The 21,718-nt window shown below is 38.2% G+C and overlaps 1 protein-coding gene across 19 annotated transcripts in view; it reads right to left on the reverse strand.

Annotated features, from left to right (window-relative positions):
* The window catches only part of EXOG (exo/endonuclease G), a 48,021-nt gene that overhangs the window by 20,879 nt on the left and 5,424 nt on the right, over positions 1-21,718 (reverse strand). For all 19 annotated transcript variants that reach the window (XR_010384948.1, XR_010384947.1, XR_010384949.1 and 16 more), the window contains exons 4-5: positions 20,502-20,578; positions 17,746-17,860 (exon numbers count right to left, since the gene is read on the reverse strand). Coding sequence is in view for 1 of the 19 variants with exons in the window: in XM_010982026.3 (XP_010980328.3) it covers positions 17,746-17,860; positions 20,502-20,578 (192 nt within the window). In the remaining 18 variants the exon portion in view is untranslated. The remainder of the gene's footprint in view (positions 1-17,745; positions 17,861-20,501; positions 20,579-21,718) is intronic.

Consider the following 21,718-nt stretch of genomic DNA (forward strand, 5'->3'; position numbering starts at 1 on the left):
TCTAATCAGCTTCCTTAAATTCCTGCCAAAAATAAGGAAGCTTGATTGACATTTTAAGATTCATGGCTTTACCTCATGGAAATGTATCATTTCTATTAGATTTTCAAAAACTCTATTACATAGCGAGAGTAGCTCTAATACCACTTTTGAGAAACCTCACAGACACAGAAATTCCTACTAGGAACCACAAAGTATGACACTTCCACCCAGGACCTTCTCGTAGTATTTCAACAAAGAGGGGTAAAATACTATTCCTAGAAATCTAGAAATAAAGAGAAAAATGAAAACTTAGCCACTCACTATCTTCTGTGATTCAGTCTGCTTTGTTCTTAGAAAATAAACATCTTTATAATCTGCCTAATATAGGAACCAATCCTATTTGGAAATTCAGAAAACTCATTGTTTCTTCCTTGAATTTAAAACTTAAAAAAAAATTCTGAAATATTTTAGAGCTATCTTCTTCTCTGTAGACAACTCGACCTACAGAATAAATTTCTCCCTCTTTTGGGGAAACTGGAAGACTTTCAGAAAATGTTTGTAGAAACGAGGGTACTGAAGCAGCACGGTTCAGCAGATTGAAACCCCAGAGACCCAGTCAAGTCCTGGGGCTTTGCCACTAGGCTGCAAGTCATGTCTGCTGGTATTTTCTTTTTTCATTCATAAAATAGGTAATAACAACTCCCAAGCTGCCTTCTTCATAGAATAGTTATGAAGATACAAAGATATGTTAAAAAAAAACAAAAAGATTTTGGAATCTGCAAGACCTATGTAAAAAGCTACTTTGTAGTGGATGTCATTCAGAAGATAGGAATGTAACTGCTTTGGTACAAAAAGACAGTTCTTCAGAGGATCAGGGGGGAAACACGGGATCAAGCAAGATTAGACCAGTTGAAGGCGTACAACAGGGCTTCAGGAGAAAGCAGGTTGGATACATCTGATGCCCCAAACAAAGGACTCGAGGGCTTAACATGAACCAAGTCTTTAGTGTCAGTAAATCAGCAATAATCCTTTTCACATAAGATTTTAGGTATAAAAATACAAAGGAAACCCTCGCTGCTGTTAAATTACCAAAAAGCACAAAACTCTTGTCAAGATTGTAACAAAAACTAGAAATCAACTGGGAGGGACTAGAAAATACGACACACACATAACAATCATAAAACTGGCACTCACTTGCGACCTGAAATTAGTTTTTGTACGTGCCGGCCTGAGCTTGCTTCCTTCCAACCAAGAAACAGAAACAACAATTTGTTCCCCCACCCCACCCCTCAACCCCGCACACACAGAGCTGGGCCTTCACGCTGACTCAGCACCAGAAGAGACTGGTGACAAAACACCCAGGCTGAGCCGGCCACTTGTCACATCATGTGCGCAGCAACCGTGCCTTAAATGAAACAGTAAGCAGCACCAGGAGGGAAAAATAGGCACCTGCAAGACTCAGACAGACGTAAGATATTCGGTTACATTTCCCTGGTTAAGACAGAAAAAGAAACTCCAAAAATAAAACTGGGGAGGGAGGGTATAGCTCAGTGGTAGAGTGCATGTCTAGTATACATGGGTCTTGGGTTCAATCCCCAGTACCTCCATTTAAAAAAAAGAAAAAAAAAAGAAAGAAAATTTAAAAAAAAAAAAACCAAAAACCTGTTGGATACATCAAAAGACAAAGCCCTCAAAATAAGGTCATGCCAATCAAGTGAAAGAAAGAAACCATGAGAGTGGGAAAAACAGGGAATCCCCAGCTGAGGGCAGAGGACAAGGAGCGAGGCAGCCAGCCCCTCCTGTCACCTGTAAAGCCTCTGCAGCAGCTCGTGGGGCAGCCACGCCCTGGGAGACGGTGCTCGTCACACTGGGTCCCTGCTCCGGGCAGTGGGACAAGCACATCTGCCCAGACTGTCAACTCTACTACTGGGCTACTCAGGAGGGGGGTAAGGAAATATTTAACCAATAAAATAATTTATTTCCATTAAAATAAATAGACATGGAAATGAACAAAAGAATGCCTAAAGATAAAACAGGAGATTTAAAAAAAAAAATTACTCCCTGATCACTTCAGCTCCCTGGAGGCCTACTTTCTACTTCCTCCCCCTCTAGGAGTCGGTGCGAGTTTGGAAAATAATGCTGTAGAAGGAAAACACAGACTGTTAAGCACTTCTAACATCACCACCACTACCAAGCTGTAAAATCTGAAGCTCGCTTTTTTGTCAGGTCAATTATAATGTTCAGGCCAGAATCTTCAGTTATGTTTCACTTGTCTGGATTCAATCTCTTCTGGAAACTGGCACATCAGAGAAAGCACATGGATGACCTAAGCTATAATAAAGGGGGTGATTCTGATTAGAGCTGTCAGATGACTCACTTCTGATAAAATCATTGCTACTAAGTTTCCCTAAGGCTCACATGCACTCAAGTCCTATGACGCTGTGGTTCTTCCCTACATATTCCAACGGACATTTCTGCCTGGCTATAAGGAATCCTCCTCTTGGCCCATTTTCTGTTCTTATTTTTGCATGCTAGCAAATATCACTTGTAACTGCTCTCCATCCACACCGTCTCCTGGCCTTAAGCTTCAGCATACAAAGAGCACAGCAATCCCTTCTCTGTAGGCTTTTGAGAGCTTCGAAAAAATGCTACAAGTGATTGGCAATTCTCACACAAGTAGAGACCGGTGTATGCACCTCCCCTTTGATAATTAGTAGCGATGTGACTTGGATTAGACCCCTCAAAACCCCCATTTCCTCGCTTATAAAAAGACAACTACTACTTTTTGGTAAGAGCTGTTTGTGAGGACTGACTGGGATACGTGAATAAAGCTGTCTAAATACTGCGTGGTTTATATGGCCCTCGATAAATACCAGTTCATTTGCTTCACTTCCTCCAAAGTATACACGCAAATGCTTCATTACCTAGATAGAAAAGTACATAAACACCCTCATTTTTATTAGCTACATTCTCCTAAAATAAGGTTCAGAGTATAGTTGGATACAAGAAGTAAATACTAAAATGGCTGGATTTAAGAAAATGAAACACTAATGCCTCTCTGAACTGCCACACATAATTGCAAGACATTCCCTTGGAAACAAGAATTCATGATTCAAATACATACTTGTTCCTTGAGAGGAACAGACCCCACTCTAGGGCTGGGCAATGCTGCGCCCTTTCCTCAGCACCACCAAAGGACATTGTGCTATCCACAACGGTTTCATTATGAATTGATACAAAATAACCAGAAATTTTAGCAAGGGACTCAAGATTTCTAACACCCGGTGCCAACTTTCCTTTTATTTTTGTCTCCCCCTCTAATGCACGTGCTCTGTCTGTTAGGGACTCCAACTGTCTGAGGGACTTACTGCTTCTCAGCACCTATCCTGCCGCTTCCTATCTCTTCCCCCTCACTAGCTTTGCCTCCCGCGTCTGTTTTCCTTTACCAAATCTGCCTAAGTTTATATGTGTGTTTATGTGGAGGCATACATCTAATATTTTTGGTCCAACTAAATTCTTAAACTGGCAAGCTCTGAGACAGTTTTTCCAATTTAACTTACTAAAGGATCATACTTTGCTTTCACACTAATAGAGACACTGAAGATTTTTAAATTTCAAAATCAACCTAAAATCAAGTCTGATCTGAAAAATAATGCCAAATCTAACAAAAGGTATAAGAGAAATTGTTAGTGAAAAATATAAATACGTATAATATACAAAAGTACATGTCACCTTGATATGATTCCAAGAAAGGTGAGAAACTATACACCAGGGATATAGATTCCTATCGACACTCAACTTTACAGACACATACAAAACACAGTTACCTGCTTTCTTTATGAGCAGGGCCTGTAAATCTCCTTCTCTAGGAACACTGAAGATGGAGAAAAAAGGCCTTTCCAACAGTGAGCCACTAAAGGCAATAGAATTCATATACTATGTTCTTTGGGGCTCTCCCCACCCATTATAAAAGGCTAAAAATAAATGTGGTGAACACACATGACAAGCTAAACAGCAGACCGAGTACTTAAGAATCAACCTGTCCAGATCTTGGTTTCTAAATACCAACCCCCATTAAAAGGAACCTGGAGAAATGGCTGATTCCAGAGTTTGCACAAGATGAGCCTGGAACATCCTGTTATGCCAGAAAGCAGGAAGGGCTAAAACAAAACAAAACAAAACAAAAAATGATGAAGATGTGTCAAAAGGACACAGGAGAGACAGCTTGATGGGGCTCCCACTGGCCAAACCTGGGATGATTTGAGCATCAAAATGAACACACAGTAAACTGATTAAAGACTCACTGAGTAAAATCAGGATCCATGAGTTCACACTGATAATAAGAAAGAAGGAAAAGCTCTTCCTTACAGTAGAATGTCAACCAATAAATGCAGGAGTAAGAATTTAAAAAATCGTTTGGCAACTACTGTAGTAATAACTGATTTAGGCAGGATCATTAGTGGATGCCAAAACTAAGGGGAGAAAGTCTGAAGAGGAAAAGAATAGTTACATGGTCTCAAAGGATTTCCACAGATTATCTGACTAATTTCAAAGGGGAAAATGGTAACTTAGCTGTGAAAAAATCTGGAGGACACCACTTTAACACGGGATCTAAGTTAATGCCATCAGTAACAGGACAAGCTGACAACATGTACCTCCTGCTGGGATGCACCGTGGCGCACACAAGACCACCTCCCTCCGTGGTGTTCTGCCTGAAACATAACTGAATCTAATCAGGAGGAAACAACAGACAAGCTCAACCTAAAAGACATACTACAAAAAAACCTGGCCTGTATCCTTCAAAATTCTCAATGTCACTAAGACAAAAAGGCTGAGGAACTGACTTTCAGATTAAAGGAGACTAAAGAGACTTGACAATTAAATGCAATGCATGATCCTAGACTGCATCCTGAGTCAGTTCTCAACTGACTGCTCCTCCCCTGAAATGCTTCCTTCGTTTGGCTTCTGGGACACCACTGCCCTTTGATTTTCTCCTGCCTCAAAGCTTGCTCCTCTGTCTCCTTCGCTGGACCCTCCTCATCTCACCCTGATGTCTGAGTGCCCGGGGGTCCAGACTTCTAATCTGTTCTGTCCTACCTACACTCACTCACAAGACCGCATCCCAGCTTTAAACACTGAGTGCTGACCACTCCCCAACAAATCTCAGCTTCCAACCTCTCCTCTGAGATCCCAGCTGCCTCTTCAACATCTCCACTTGGGCATCAAATAATCCTGAGTTTACACAGTCAAAACACAACGCCTGCCTTCTAGCCTCTTGACCCTGCTCCTCTCTGGTCTTCACGATCTCAGACTGAAAACCTGAGTGTGAGTCTTGACTCTTTCCCTCTAGTCTACAGCTAGTCCATTACAGAGTCTCATCAGTTCTACCTGCAGGGCACATCCTAAATCTGACCATCACCACCGCCGCCACCCTGTCAAATCATTATTTCTCACTTAGACTAGTCCACCAGCCTCCTAACTGGTCCCCTATTACCACCTATTCTTTCATTCTGCACAGACAGCAGCAACATCGGGCTTTAAAATGTAAACCAGAGTAAGCCCCATCCTGATCCACACGCCGCACAAGCATCCAGCTCACTCACTACAATCCAGACTCCCTCCCACAGCCTCCTCCTCGGTGCTCACTCTGCCCCAGTCACCCTGGCACTCCCGCTGTTCTTGAACACGCCAAGCTAAATCTCACCTGTGTCTGCGCTTGCTAGAAAATTCTTCAAAGAGGTTGCTCCTTCACTTCGCTTAGGTCTCCGCTCAAGCGCTCTTCCCCCGAGTGGCCCAACCTTTCCTCCTTGCCCACACTCACTGTTAACTCTCTACCAAGTTTTCTTTTTGGACACGGCACTTTCTTTCTGTATCTCCTCCACGATAACACAGGCTCCATGTAACACACAACCTGGTTTATTGCTGTGTCAGAAGCACCTAGAACAGGGCCAGCTATGGAGTGGAAGCTGAATAAATATTTGTTGACTAGAAGAAAGGAGGTGGGGGGGGAAGGGAGGGAGGGAGAAGGGAGGAAATTAGTAGTCCAAACAAGAGAAGAAGTCAGAGGGCTCTAAGAACGTCTTCAAGAAAAACTGATCTACCTTTAAAAAAAAAAGTAGTACGATTAGGTTAAATGATGTGAATTAGAAAGTAAAACCATCTTATCACATTTTTTAAATAGTCATTATAACAGACGGCCACCCTCACTTTCCAATTCTTAGTTTTTTGTTGTTTGTGGTAACACCTCTCAAGTAGCACAGACTTTATGATACAGGATTATATCTAATTCTTTACAGGTCCAAACATACTACTTATACATGCATAATACTATAAATGCTGGTTTTACATTTTCACCAGACCCAGGATTATCAAGCCAAAAACCAACAAGGGTGAGACAACATACATAAATGGGTAGAAAGGCCTGGGGAAGCCTGTGGGGAACTGAAGAGCATGCGCTCCATCGAAGGAGAAAGCTGCTACTCTCATCTGGCGAACGGCGCCTGTGGGAGCATATGCTGGGTGTGACTGAGTCATCTGATTTTTCTTTTTTTTAAAGAGAAGCTAAAATCTGGATTTATGTGAAATCCCCAATTATTAAACATTGCCAACTAATTCAAATATGACAGCCTGTGTGAACCAAATAAAATCCTTCCCTGGACTGGACGTGCCATAGGAGACCTCAGTTCCCAAGCTCGGCTACAGGCAAAGCTCAGACTGAATTACAGCTAGCGAGCATGAATGTAAATGCTGTACACCCAGACAGTACAGAAGGGGTACATCGAGAAATAAAGGTTTAGGGATATTATGCCAAGCTAGGATGCAAAGTTTACCAAAAGAAGAACTTAAATTAACAAGACTGGCAGAGACTGAAGCAGTGTGTGAAGTAAAATAAACAAACTTCATATATTTCACAGGAAAAGTATCAAGAGAAACTGAAAAATTGACAAAGTTGAGAAACAGTTTATTCAAAAACAGGTTTCTGCCTATCCTTTTCAGTTTATCTACTATTCATTAATGCCCTTGTTCCGGCTACAGGAATCTGTGCTCCAGCCAGGGCTATAGATCCTGGCAACCTCCAGATGAACAGGGCCGCCAAGAAGAGTGCGAGCTGGAGGCCCTGGCTCTCGCCACAGACAGCAAGACAACGGCACTTCCTACGCTACTGGCAAAAGAGCCAAAAACCAAGTAGGATATTTTAAAACCGCAAGGGTGGCTTAACATGAAGACACTATTTGTTGCTGGTGGGAATGTTGAATGTACTGTTTTCACACCAGTGCAGCCGCTAAGGAAAACAGTATGTCCAGTCCTCAAAAAACTAAAGCACAGAACTAGCATATGATCCAGCAATTCCACCTCTAGGTACACATTCAAAAGAAGTGAAAGCAGGGACTCAAACGTGTGTTTATTTGTACATCAATGTTCACAGCAGCACTATTCACAATAGCCAAAAGGTGGAAATGTTTATTGACAGATAGACTAAAGGTAAGGTATATATACACTGGAATACTGTTCGACCTTAAAAAGGAATGCAGTTCTGACACAAGCTACGTGAACCCTGAAGGCATTATGCTAAATGAAATAGGCCAGATGCAAAAGGACAAATACTGTATAATTCCACTTGTATCGGGTAACTACAATAGTTAAGTTCATAGAAACAGTAAGTAGGATTAAGGATGCCAACAAGTGGGAGGAGAGAGAGAGTGGAATTTATTGGTTAATGAGTACAGAGTTTTAGTTTGGAAAGATAAAATGTTCTGGGGATGGATGGCAGAATGTACTTGATGTCACAGAGATGTATACCTAAAAATGGTTAAAATGGTAAATTTTGTAATGTACATTTTACACCACAATAAAAAAAGGACTATTTGTATAATTTACTACAACAAAGATTAAAGTAGAAAAATCTATCTATCAAGATTTGACATCTTATCTAGATGTTTTAAAAGGTATTTGATAAAACGGAATACTCATAAGGTAGGAATACACCTAGGTAATTTCATGGTGGAAGCCTTCTTGAGACAAATACTCCCTATGATACTTTACTTTAAAATATGAGGATTCTCTGTGGCCTAAAATATGACCAATTTGTATAACTGAGTACTTTTAACCTAGTATTTGTTAAGAACTGAAAGAGGATTGTCGAAACCTCCCAATATTACTCTAATCATCTCATGCCTTTTTGTATTTACGCAGTATTTTCTGTGATAAATGCTGATGCTACACAACTGGGTAGAACACACTGCTGTCTGATACTAACATCATAATCTCTGTTCATTTTCTGTTTGGGTTTGTTTAATTTATTTTACCCATTTGTTTTAAACTTTTAATCTTTCTGAGTTAATAATTAGTTGGCTTTTACTTTCTCATCCAATCTGAGATTTTTACTTTCAACAGTTGAGTATATTACCTAATGGGACCTAATTAAACTTGAAAGCTTTTGCACAGCTAAGGATACCATCCACAAAACAAAAAGACAACCTACAGAATGGGAGCAAATATTTGCAAGTGATGCAACCAACGAGGGACTAACTTCCAAAATATACAAACAGCTCATACAACTTATTATAAAAACAAAAAACAAAAAAAAGCAACCCAATCAAAAAAGATGGACAGAAGACCTAAATAAACATCTCTCCAAAGAAGACATACAGATGGTCAACAAGCACATGAAAAGATGCTCATCATCACTAATTGTTAGAGAAATGCAAACCAAAACTAACAATGAGGTATCACCTCACACCACTCAGAATGGCCATCATTAAAAAGCCCACAAACAATAAATGCTGGAGAGGGCGTGGAACAAAAGGAACCCTCCTACACTGCTGGTGGGAATGTAAATTGGTGCAGCCACTATGGAGGACAGTATGGAGGTTCCTTAAAAAAACCAAAAATAAACTTACCATATGATCTAACAATCCCACTCCTGGGCATGTATCCAAAGAAAAATATAATTTAGAAAGACACATGCAACCCAATGTTCACTATTTACAATAACCAAGACATGGAAACAACCTAAATGTCCATCAACTAAAGACTGGATACACAAGTTGTGGTGGGGTGTGTATGTGTGTGTGTGCGCGCACACACACACACGCACGCGCACATGGAATACTACTCAGCCATAAAAAAGAACAAAATAATGTTGTTTGCAGCAACATGGATGGACCTGGAGACTGTCATTCTAAGTGAAGAAAGCCAGAAAGAGAAAGAAAAATACCACATGATATCACTTATACGTGGAATCTAAAAAAACAAACAAAAAAATACCAGACACATGCAAACTTATTTACAAAACAGAAACAGACTCACAGACATAGAGAATAGATTCATGGTTACCAAGGGGTAAAGGGCTGGGAGGGATAAACTGGGAGTTTGAAATCTGTACCTCTTGGGGAGTGATGGAAATGTTAGCTATCTTGATTGTGGTGGTGGCTTCACAGGTGAATTCATTTATCAAAATTCATCAAATTGTACATCTAAAATATGCATAGTTTACTGTACAGAAATCATACCACAATAAGGTTGTTTTCAAAAAAATTATTAGTTTGCTTTTGGGGAGAGGGTATAGCTCAAGTGGTAGAGTACATGCTCAGCATGCACAAGGTCCTGGGTTGAATCCCCAGTACCTCCTCCAAAAGTAAATAAATAAATAGATAAATAATTACCTCCCTCAATAAATAAATAAATAAATAAATAATTAGTTGGCTTTTACACGCTGATCCAATCTGAGATATTTTACTTTCATTAACTGAATATATTATATTTACTGTTATAACATGTAACTGGTCTGTCATCTTATTAGTATGTTTTCTTAGTTTTCTGTCTTTTGCTATAGTGTCTTTTTGGGTTGTTTTATTTTATTGTTTTGTTCTGTTAGGGGAGAGTTGGTTTTATTAGTGTTCATTTTATAGGTGTACATATGCATAAACCTCTATTTTTACCAGCTTCTGATATGAAGCAGAGTGCACTGACAGCTCCTATGAAGAATGAAGAACTCGGTGCACTTATACTGCGATGCCTCTCTCCCACTCCCCCTGGAATCCCCTGGTTGTTGTTGGTACATCCTTTGGTTTTTGTCTTTATCTTTTATAAAACGATTACATATTAGACCTCGGGCAGCTTTATTTCAAGAATACCATCTATTACAATCTGTTGTGTAAGATTAATTACAAGACTTAATTGTTAAATGTTCTGTTCACAGCTTTTCCATTTTGTGAATTCTTTATTTGATTCATATTTCAGTTAACTGAAGTATGTCTAAAGCAATTTCTCTAGGAATAGGTAGGAGTTACATTTCTGAAGTTTTAGAATACTGAGAGATCATCTTTTTTTCATTAACTTGATAGTGTTAATGTTAACCAATCTGAGTAATGAATTCTTTGTAGGTACCACTTCATTCTCTTCAGGAATTTAATGTCACTGAGATTTCTTAAGTCTGCCTCCAAAGGAATAATAATAGTAGCTGACATTTACTGAACACCTACTATTTGCTAGGTACTAAACAATGGTCCCAACATCCCAATGAGGCAAATATTATTATTATCCAAAATTTGCAGATAAAACTGAACTTTAACGAAGTCTGATCATATTCCCAGGACCAAATGCAAGTATCAAAATAAAAATACAAGGACAGATCGGACATAAAATCTGTGCTTTTACAGATTACAACCACCTGACCAGTCCTAGTATTCCAACAGAAAGGGATAAACTCCAAGGAAGGTTCCAGAAGTTTCTCCTGTGGCCTGCTACTGGTGGGGCCCTTCTGGAACTACCTAACTCATTCCAGTACCCTGCCCCATGATTTAGTAAGAGAAGACATGCCAACTTAATATCCTTTTGTAATTTACTCCAAATGAACTGTAGGTTTCAGATATTATTTGAAAGTCCTTGACATAAGACTTGACATTTCCTGATTTCACTGTAAATGGAGTTCTCTTTTCAGATCTTATGGTATTCTTCATTCCTGACAGCTTAGAGGATGAGAAAAGTAAAAATGTATACTTCCTCATCATGATTTCTGGACTCCAAATAGACTGACACCAACAGAACTGGGAACAGAGAAACTTAATAGAGGCCTCTGTGATACTGCAGGTGTTTAGAGCTTCAGCAAAATCTGAGTACAAGTTAAGAAAAATAATTGATAAAAAGTTGCAGACAATCACTTACATGTGGGGTCTAAAAAAAAGACACAAATAAATTTATCTGCAAAAAAGAAACAAACTCATGGACACAGAAAACAAACTTACGGTTACCAAGGGCAGAGGAAGGGCTAAATTGAGAGTCCAAGATTTGCGGACACTAACTAATATGGATAAAACAGATAAACAAGTTTATACTGTATAGCACACAGAACTATATTCAATATCTTATAATAACATTTAATAAAGAGTATGTATATGTGTGTGTGTGTGTGTGTGTATACATACACACACACACAGACTTAGACAATGTGTTGTACACCAGAAATTGACACAATGTAGACGACTCTACTTCCATTACAAAAAAAAAAAAAGGAAAAGAAAAAGGAGAATTAGATCCTTTGAATAACCGATTACTAGAAGTGAAATAGAATCAGCAATAAAAAACCTCACTGCAAACAAAAGTCCAAGACCAGATGGTTTCACAGGGGAGTTCCATCAAACATACAAAGAAGAGCTCATATCGCTCCTTCTCAAACTCTTCTAAAAGACTGAAGAGGGAATACTCCTAAACTCATTCTATGAAGCCACCATCACCCTGATACCAAAGCCAAAGACACTACCAAAAAAGAAAGCTATATAGGTCAATAGCGTTGATGAACATAGACATAAAAGTCCTCAACAAAATATTACCAAACAGGGGAATCCAACCACACATGAAAACAATTATACATTATGATCAAGTTGGGTTCAACCCAGGGACACAAACATGGTTCAACATATGTAAATCAATGTGACACACCACATCAACAAGAGAAAGGACAAAAACCACATGATCGTCTCAATCGATACAGAAAAAGCATTTGATAAAATTCAACACCCATTTATGATAAAACCTCTAACCAAAGTGGGTATAGAGGGAACATATCTCAACACAATAAAAGCTATTTATGACAAGCCCACAGCCAGGATAATACTCAGCAGTGACAAGCTGACAGCCTTCCCGCTAAAATCTGGAACAAGACAATGATGCCCACACTCACCACTTCTATTCAACATAGTCTCAGAAGTCCTACCACAGCAAGCAGGCAAGAAATACAAACAAAAAGGACCCTAATTGGAAGAGAAGACATAAAACTGTCACTATATACAGATGACATGATCCAATATATAGAAATCCCTAAAGGCTCCACACACAAACCATTAGAGCTGATAAAAGAATTTGACAAGGTAGAAGGATATAAGGTGAACATACAGAAATCATTTGCATTTCTTAACACTAACAATGAAATAGAAGGAAAATAGAGTAAAGAAACAATTCCTTTTAAAAACACATCCAAAACAATACAATACTTAGGAATAAATATGACTGAGAAGGTGAAAGATTTATACAGGAAGAACTACAAAACACCGATTAAGGAACTTAAAGAGGACTTAAAGAAATGGAAAGATATCCCATGTTCTTGGATTGGAAGAACCAGTATTGTAAAAATGTCCACGCTGCCCAAGGCAATCTACAGATTCAGTGTGATCTCTATCAAATTACCAAAGGACATTTTTCACAGAACTAGAACAAAATCTAAAATTTATCTGGAATCATGAAAGACCCAGAATTGCCAAAGCAATGTTGAAGAAAAAGAATGGATCTGGAGGAATAATCAACCCAGACTTCCGACAACACTACCTAGCGACAGTAATAAAAATAGACTGGTATTGGCATAAAAACAGACACATGGATCAGCGGAAGAAAACAGAGAGCCCAGAAATAAACCCACAGACCTCTACGGTCAATTAACCTTCGACACAGAAGGCAAGAATACGCAAAGGAGAAAAGACACTCTCTTCAGCAAGTGATGTTGGGAAAAATGGATAGCAGCGTGTAAATCAATGAAGTTAGAACACTCCCTCACACCATACACAGAAATAAACTCAAAATGGCTAAAAGACTTAAATGTAACACTAGACATGATAAACCTACAAGAAAACATAGGTAAAACCTCCTCTGACACAAATCTTAGCCATGTTCTCCTAGGGCAGTCTATCCAGGCAATAGAAGTATAAGCAAAAATTAACAAGTGGGACGTAACTGAACTTATAAGCTTTTGCACAGCAAAGGAAACCATAACCAAAACAAAACAGCAACCAACGAAATGGGAGAAAATACCCACAAGTGATGCGACACTGACAAAAGGTTAATTTCCAGAAATGTAAACAGTTCACACAACTTAACAAAAAAACAAATAAACCATCCAAAAATGAGCCCAAGACCTAAACAAGCAATTCTCCAATTAAGACGTATCAATGGCTAAGAGGCACATGAAAGAAGCCTCAATCTCGCTACTTATCAGAGAAACGCAAATCAAAACTATTATGAGGTATCACCTCACACCAGTCAGAATGGCCATCATTCAAAAGTTCACAAACGATAAATGGTGCAGAGGCTGTGGAGAAAAGGGAACCCTCCTACACTGCTGGTGGGAATGTAGCTTGGTGCACCCTTTATGGAAAACAGTCTGGAGATTCCAAAGACTAAAAATAGACTTACCATATGATCCAGGCCATAAATGATAAACACTCAAGAGGGTGTAGAGAAAAGGGAACCCTCCTACACTGTTGGTGGGAACGTAGTTTAGTGCAGCCGTTATGGAAAACAATATGGAGATTCCTCAAAAAACTAAAGATAGACTTACCATATGATCTAGCAATCCCACTTCTGGGTATATATCTGGAGGGAACTCAAAAAGATACACGCACCCCAATGTTCACAGCAGCACTATATACAATAGCCAAGACATGGAAGCAAGCTATTTGTCCATCGACAGATGACTGGATTAAGAAATTGTGGTATATTAATACAACAGAATACTACAGAGCCATAAAGAAGAATGTAATAAACCCATTTGCAGCAACATGGATGGACCTGGAGACTGTCATTCTAAACGAAGTAAGCCAGAAAGAGAACGAAAAATACCACATGATATCACTCACGTGTGGAATCTAGAAAAAAAGACAAAAGAACTTATTTACAAAACAGAAACAGACTCACAGTCATAGAAAACAAACTTATGGTTTCCGGGGAGGAAGGGGGTGGAAAGGGACAAATTGAGATTTGAGATTTGCAGATCCTAACTACTATATATAAAATAGATACACAAGTTTATAGTGTATAGCACAGAGAACTATATTCAATATCTTGCAGTCACTTATGGTGAAAAAGAATATGAAAATGAATACATGTATGTTCATATATGACTGACGCATTGTGCTGTACACCAGAAATTGACACAACACTGTAAACTGATCATACTTCAATAAAAAAGTATATTTTAAAAAAGGTTAAGTCTTTAGTGGTTAGATTTATATATTCTAGTTTAATGAGAAGTCTGGCATAGAAAATACATATTATCCAGTGTAATCAGAATTCTCATATAGAAAAGATATATTAAAATATACATATATGTATATTTGCTTCATTCTGAACTAACTGCAAATTTAAAATTTGCAAGGATGACACACAGAACATTGTGTACCCTTCACCCAGGTTCATCAACTGATAACATTTTACCCAATTTGTTTTTAACCATTGCTTTTTTTTCTATTTCTTTTCACTAAACTTTTTGAAAATAAGTCGAAGACACATCTTTCAGGATGTATTTCTAGGAGCAAAGACATTTACTTCCACAATTACAGTATAATTATAAAAATCAGGAAATTTAACACTGATAAAATATAATTATCTAATCTACACACCTCAAATGTTGCCAGTTGTCCAAATAAAGTCTTCTTTAGCAACTCCTGTTTTCCTGATCAAGGATCTGATCTAAGACAACACATTATATTTTGTTTTCATGCATTTTTAGTCTGCAGCTCTCAGTCTCCATTAACCCGGAACACCTAATTTCTGTCTTTGTCTTTCACAACACTAACATTTTTGAAGAGCACAAATCAGCTGCTTCACAGAATGTTCCTCAGTTGGGGTTTGCCTGATACTTCTGCATGATGAGACTCAACGCTCTGCGTTTTGGGGAGAAATATCACAGAAGTGATACCGTATTCTGCTTAATACATCCCACTAGGAAGTACAGTTTATCAGTAGGCCCCATACTGGCAATATTAACTTTGATCACTCAGTTGAAGGGGAGTTTCTCTACTGCAGAGTTATCATTTCTTGCTTTGCTATTAATAAGTAATTTGTGGGGGCATTCTTTTAGGCTATATAAATGTCCTGTTCCTCACAAAACTTTCTAGTTTTAATGTCCACTGATGATTGTCCGAAACACTTATTACCGTGATGGTTACAAAATGATCTTTCTGTTTCATTCTTACAAACTTATTAGTTGACCATCCACCAGAAGCAGCTTTTTCCTACACCCATGTATTTACTTATTAAAAGCATAGATTGTTATTTAATTCAACATATCTATAATCCATTTTATTTTTATATCAACTAGTTCCAAACACGGTAAGTTAGAACTCCATCAAACTGATTCCTGTGTCCTTTGGACACGTCCTCACCAATAGTGTGAGCACTTTCTTACTTCCTGACACAAGATGTTCCGTTCTGTACCTTCCCTGAACCAGCCCTGGAATCAGCCGTTTCTGCAAGTGCTGGGTTCTTTCAGCAGGAGATGGTTTTTTAGATATCAAGACCTGGTCTCAAGGCACACTCACTGCTAACAGCACATCACTGCTTCTAGGCCCTCTCAGCAGATATATAATATTTTTTATAAGTTACATTTCAAAAAATTATATCCAGCTTAAGAAAAGCAATATACTTTGCATGACAGCATTTGGCCAAAACATATTTAACAGAAATATTCACACACACCAAAAAAGCTGCTAAGCAAAATGCTCTTAATTACTGGTTAATTTTCCCTTTTAAACTTTGTACACATTTCTTCTTCTACCACACAGTGAGTGAGTCATGTAAATCTTTCAATTTTATGAAAACAAAGCACACATAAAACTGTAATTTGATGACTTTAAGGTTTAGAAGTGAAAGCTGGGAGAATCTATTTTCCAATGGTAAGAGTAAAGAGGATTTACCAAAGCTCAAGAATAATTAGTATTTGAAAAGAGACTACAGGGAGCTTCAAGCCATTTTTTTCTCCTAATATTACAAAAAATACTAAAGTTGGTAAGATGATCAGAGGAGAGAGATTAATCTGCTTAAAATACTAACTCGTTGCCACTCCTTCACTCCCACAAGAACTCCTGGAATTCCCTGAGGGCGGGAGTGCCTATATGAACACCTTGGATGCTTACACACCACTGCACATCACAGGCAGACAAGCTGGTAATAAGCAAGTCAAATGCGACAGAATATACCCTTAAGTTTTTTTGTTTTCCTAACCCTGTTTCTCAGGTCATTCAGTTTTTATCACAGACCCACTTAAGTAATCACGTGACCTAAGCAGCATTTTCTGAACACCACTAGAAGTTCCCTCCAAACACACCTCCTCTTTGACTTCCCCAGGAAGTCCTTCAGTCCTTCTTTCTTTACTATCACCTTGCTTCCTCCTCACTCCACTTTGTCCCCGGCCCTCTGGATCTCACAGTACACCCATTCAGCCACCCTCCTGGCAGAATCCTCAGTCTTAGACATCAACACGAGCTGTCTAAAGCTCTCATACCACTAATAATACTCTCTTACATCTTTCATCTCCCTTTCCTTCAGTCGATACAGTTCTCAAATATCTTGCATATAAAAAAACTTTACCTTTTTTTAAAAATCCAAGCATCTAAAAGAAAAGCTTATCCTCCCATTTATTCAACTGACTGCAATCTGCATGTCTTCAACTGTTCCCTCTTCCTCACCCAAAAAACAGATTCATGGTTACCCTTTCCTGTATTCTGCTCCTCCGCTTCACTCCACCTGCCTGTGTTCAGCCCTGCATCTGTTCTCGCGTGGACTCTGCAAGAATGTCCCAGCTCACCTCCTGGCCTACAGTCTCTCCTATAAACACCACCTTCCTCACCTACCTCTCTACACAGTGCCACCAGAATACTCAGTAAAACCCCAAACAAATCACATCACTCATGCTTAAAAAAATCTGTGACTCATCTGTCTAAAAACTAAAATTGAAGTCTTCAAGAAATACAAAGCCCTCCGTTATCTAGCCCCTCTCCTGACTATTACAGAAATCTCCAACCTCCCTCTGAGCCACCCATACTTTTTTGTACCACAAGCTCCAGTCTTGATCAGTGAAACCTAAATCCCAGAACTGTGCTGTTGACCATAAACGCCCTGGGCTCACACTGCTCCATCTTCTGGAGTTCCCCTGCTCCCCTCCTGACTCAGTTTATTCCTAATCATCTATCAAGTCTCCTCCAGTAAGTCTTCCTGACCCACGCAAATAGGGCTGGTCCATTCTTTCTGACACCATTTCATCTATGTAGCTGTACAGATATCACATATTAAAATAACTAATTGATAACATGTCTGTCTCCCTTACTAAACTTGAAGTCAATGGCTGCTTTTTAATCCATCATTATATCCTGTAAGCCTATCATTCCAACAGCTGTTTGATAAATCCCATTGAATAAATGAAATTAAAAAGTAGCATACAGAACGAGATTACAATCTCATGCAAATAACATAAGCCTGACTGTTAAAACCTGTTCCTACCTGGTAACTAACTGTTTTCTTTCCGTCCCTTCCAGTCTGAGGTAAGGTCAATGGTCCAGATACTATCCAGACGTCCTCAAACCTCTCTGTCAGTTCTCGACAGTACATTTCTATTCTGAAAAGCAAAGCAAAAACAAGTATGATATTCTCGGACATAAATGTAGAAAAGGGCAAACCATATCAAGTCCTAAGGTAAGATACCAAGAATATGGAATTAGAAAAATGTAAACAAGAGAATGTGGCACAAACACTACAAGCATATAAGGAACATTTTTTCCCAGTTTACTTACTAAACCAAAACACTTAAAAATTACACACATTTATAAAACTATCTGCATTTTCCTGTGTTTGCATTCATTGCAATTAAGAACTGAAATTTTGTTGTTTTCTCCCTTATTTTTCTGTGCCATAGTTCTCACTTTTTTGAAGAACTATGTATCATTTCAACAAGATACATCTTTCTTATGTAATCATTCCTATTGTAGGACAACCGGGTTTATTCTAACATTTCTTAAATAATGCAACATTGTACATTATTATCCATTATTAGCAACATTGTGAATTACCCTTAGAATAAATTTCAAGGGCTAGAATTTATTGAATAAATATTTTAATGATGCTTGATTATATGTAAAACTAGTATTTTTAATGAGACTGTACAAATCTATAAATTCCAAAATATGACATGCAATTTCTCAACAATCTTTACAACACTGGGATTTATCACTTAAAAACTGTTTTTGCCAATTTATTAGCTAAAAATGACAAGCAGTTTTAATATGCACTTTTTTATGCTGCAGTTGCAAGAGATTTATGAGCAGTAACAATGCATGACATCCTTCCTCAGTTTCCTTATCTAAAAAGTAAAATCCACATTAGTACATACTACGCATATATGCCCAACTAAAGATAACATTTCCCTCCCAAAACTATATCCCTTGAGAAAGGAAACTGTTAAAAGCTTCTACAGGTATGTAATCAGTCAGAATATGGAAAGAAAATTCTATAGGACTAACATCCCAGGTCTTCAACAAATAATTTGCAAGGGGAGGGAAAAAAAGTGGGAAAGAAACTTACAGATTAAAAGGGACTAAAGAGATATCACCCAAATCTATGTGTGGACCAGGTTAGAATCAACCAAAAATAAAAAAAGTAAAGACAATAAGGGAAATTTCAACACTGATTATAAAATTGGTAATAAGGAACTACTTACTATTAAATTTTTTAGGGGCAGTAACAGTACTGTGGTTATGTTTTTAAGAAATTCTTTCCTTCTAAAAATATGTATTGAAATATTTATGGCTGAAACAATATATCTGTGACCTGCTTAAAGTAATCTGAGTAGGGGGAAGGGAGAGTATGCAGATGAAACAACTGTTGAAGTATTATTTTAGTGTGAGGTGCTCTCTTATTAATTATTTTAAAACACAAAGTACTGACTGGGGAAAACGCAGTACCCTGAAATATTAGTACTAGTTTTAAATGCTTAAAAAGATCTCTTGATAGAACTGAATTAGAGTCAGAAAAATATAGAAGACTCAAATGATTTTACACAGTAGTCACCCCTTATTTGCAGAGGATACGTTCCAAGACCCCAGTGGATTCCTGAAACCGCGGACAGTACCAAATCCTATACACACTATGTTTTTTCCTATACATACATATGATAAAACTTAATCTATAATTTAGGCATAGTAAGAGATTTAACAATAATAACTAATAACAAAATAGAACAATTATAACAATATACTGTAATAAAAGTTATGTGGATGTGGTCTCTCTTAAAATACCTTACTGAATGAATTTAATGCCTTTTCCATCACTAAGCAATCATGCTTAGTGGCTGTAACTTTTACAGCTGGAGGTGCAGCAGCAAAACTAGCATGAGTTTCTTTTTTCTTCTTCACAATTTCATGGATAGGAGGTTCCTTCTTACGATAGATCTTAGCCACCTCAGTATACAAATTTTTTTCTTTCTTAAGCCAACAACTTTCACCTTTCCACTTAAAGAAAGCACTTTACAGCTTCTCTTTGGCATATCCAAATGGCCGGCATCACTACTCTTGCATTTGGGGGCCATTATTAAGTAAAATAAGGGTTTCCCGAACACACGCACTATGAAAGCGATATGGTTACTGACCAACGGGTGGGATACACTGGACAACAGAGGATCCACATTCCCGGTAGGACAGAGCAGGAGGTGCTAGATTTCATCATGCTACTTAGCTACATGCCAATTTAAAATGTATGATTTACTTATTTCCAGAATTTTCCATTTAATATTTTTGGACTGTGGTTCACAGCTGACTGAAACAGCAGAAGTCAAAAGCATGGATAAGGGGGGACTACTGCAGTCAGGTCCTATCGAAAACTGGTAATGGCTACGTTTGACTACACCAAAACTGCTCCCAAAAAGCTCAGCAGATCTTTAAATACAAGCAGAGAGAAACACAGAGCTCTCCTCTGCCTATAGAGTGCCCTACTGCCTCAGTAATAAATATTTTGGGCAGTTTCTTCTAAAACTTGATTTCTGACCAGTGGCAAATATGACCAAAACGGCTGGTTATGTTTTGAAATCTTACTCCCACAGAAAATTATACTCCCAAAATCCAGCAAAGAAAACCGGTCCGAAGTACTTCAGTCGTGCTAGTATCTGACAAACAGAGGCAGAAACAGTTGCCAGGCTCACTAGCACATTCTCCCGGCACATCATTCATCTCCCACAGAATCACATTTTTGAAACTCTCACATCTTACCTGTTCCAATATCCAGCATTATTATCAAAATTCTGAGGCACAATATTAGAAAGGTAAAAGGTTTCAGCCATGGCTTTCTGTGAAAAGAAATAAAAATAGTAACTCGCACTGAAATGCCTTCCTCTTTGAGTGAGATTTTTACACAGCAGAGACAGGAAAGCAGTTCTGTATTCCTAGCTTAGCTTCAGGCAGTTAAAGTGATTGTTTAGATAAATGAAAGCCACAGCTATTTCATGACAGAAAGCTCAATGATGATTATTCAGAATAAGGACTTCAACAAAAGAAGCAGTTTGGTGTGCTGGCTTTCTTCATAACATATAAAATTCAACCTGTAACGTAGACTATATGAACTAACTTCTGGCAGAGTTTCTCAATGGTTAGCTTTCAGGGACAGCAGTATTTAAGAAGTACAGTACAAACACATTACTTCAAAATTGGCACCAAAAAATTCCTGTTCTTCTCAATTTCTGGCACCATGTGTCCACTCATCTCACACTTCTGATTCAAACACAAGGTTCTGTCACTGGATTTCCTTTCATTGATCTACACTAACCACCAAGGCCACGAGATACCTTCTTTTCAAATAGCAGCTCTCAACCTTGGATGCACATTGAAATAACCTAGGAAGCTTTAAAAAATATTGATGCCTGGGTCCTACCCCCTAGAATTCTGATTCAACTGCTCTGGCTTTCAGGTGCAGGCATCAGGATTTTTTAAAAAACTTTCCCCACTGATTATAATGAGTATCCAAGGCTGAGAACCACTATCTTAATGACAATAAGCATTAACAATTTATGCAATAAATGTCAATGTCAGAAAAAAACATTTCTCCCCTTTTTTGGCAGAAAAATTATCCTAAATTAAAGAAGACTGAAGAGACATGACAACTAAATGTACTGGGTAATTCATGATTAGATATTGAAGCCAAAAAAAGTTGTAAAGGATATAATTGGGACAATTTGGCAAATCTGAATATGAATTGTATACATTATTGTACAAATATACAAAATACGTCTGCACACATTTCCTGGTATAATGATACACCTGACATAAATGCAAACATCCTCATTCTTAGATTGATACAATCTCCTGAGCAACCTACTTAGGAATGAAGTGTTACGATGTCTGCAATTTACTGTCCGTGGTTAAAAAAAATTGCATGTGTAAAGTAAGTGTATCAAAACATATTTCCTGTACTATCCTCAATGTTTTTACAA

The sequence above is a fragment of the Camelus dromedarius genome, chromosome 17 (genome assembly GCF_036321535.1).
Source record: "Camelus dromedarius isolate mCamDro1 chromosome 17, mCamDro1.pat, whole genome shotgun sequence".
Lineage (NCBI taxonomy): Eukaryota > Metazoa > Chordata > Mammalia > Artiodactyla > Camelidae > Camelus > Camelus dromedarius.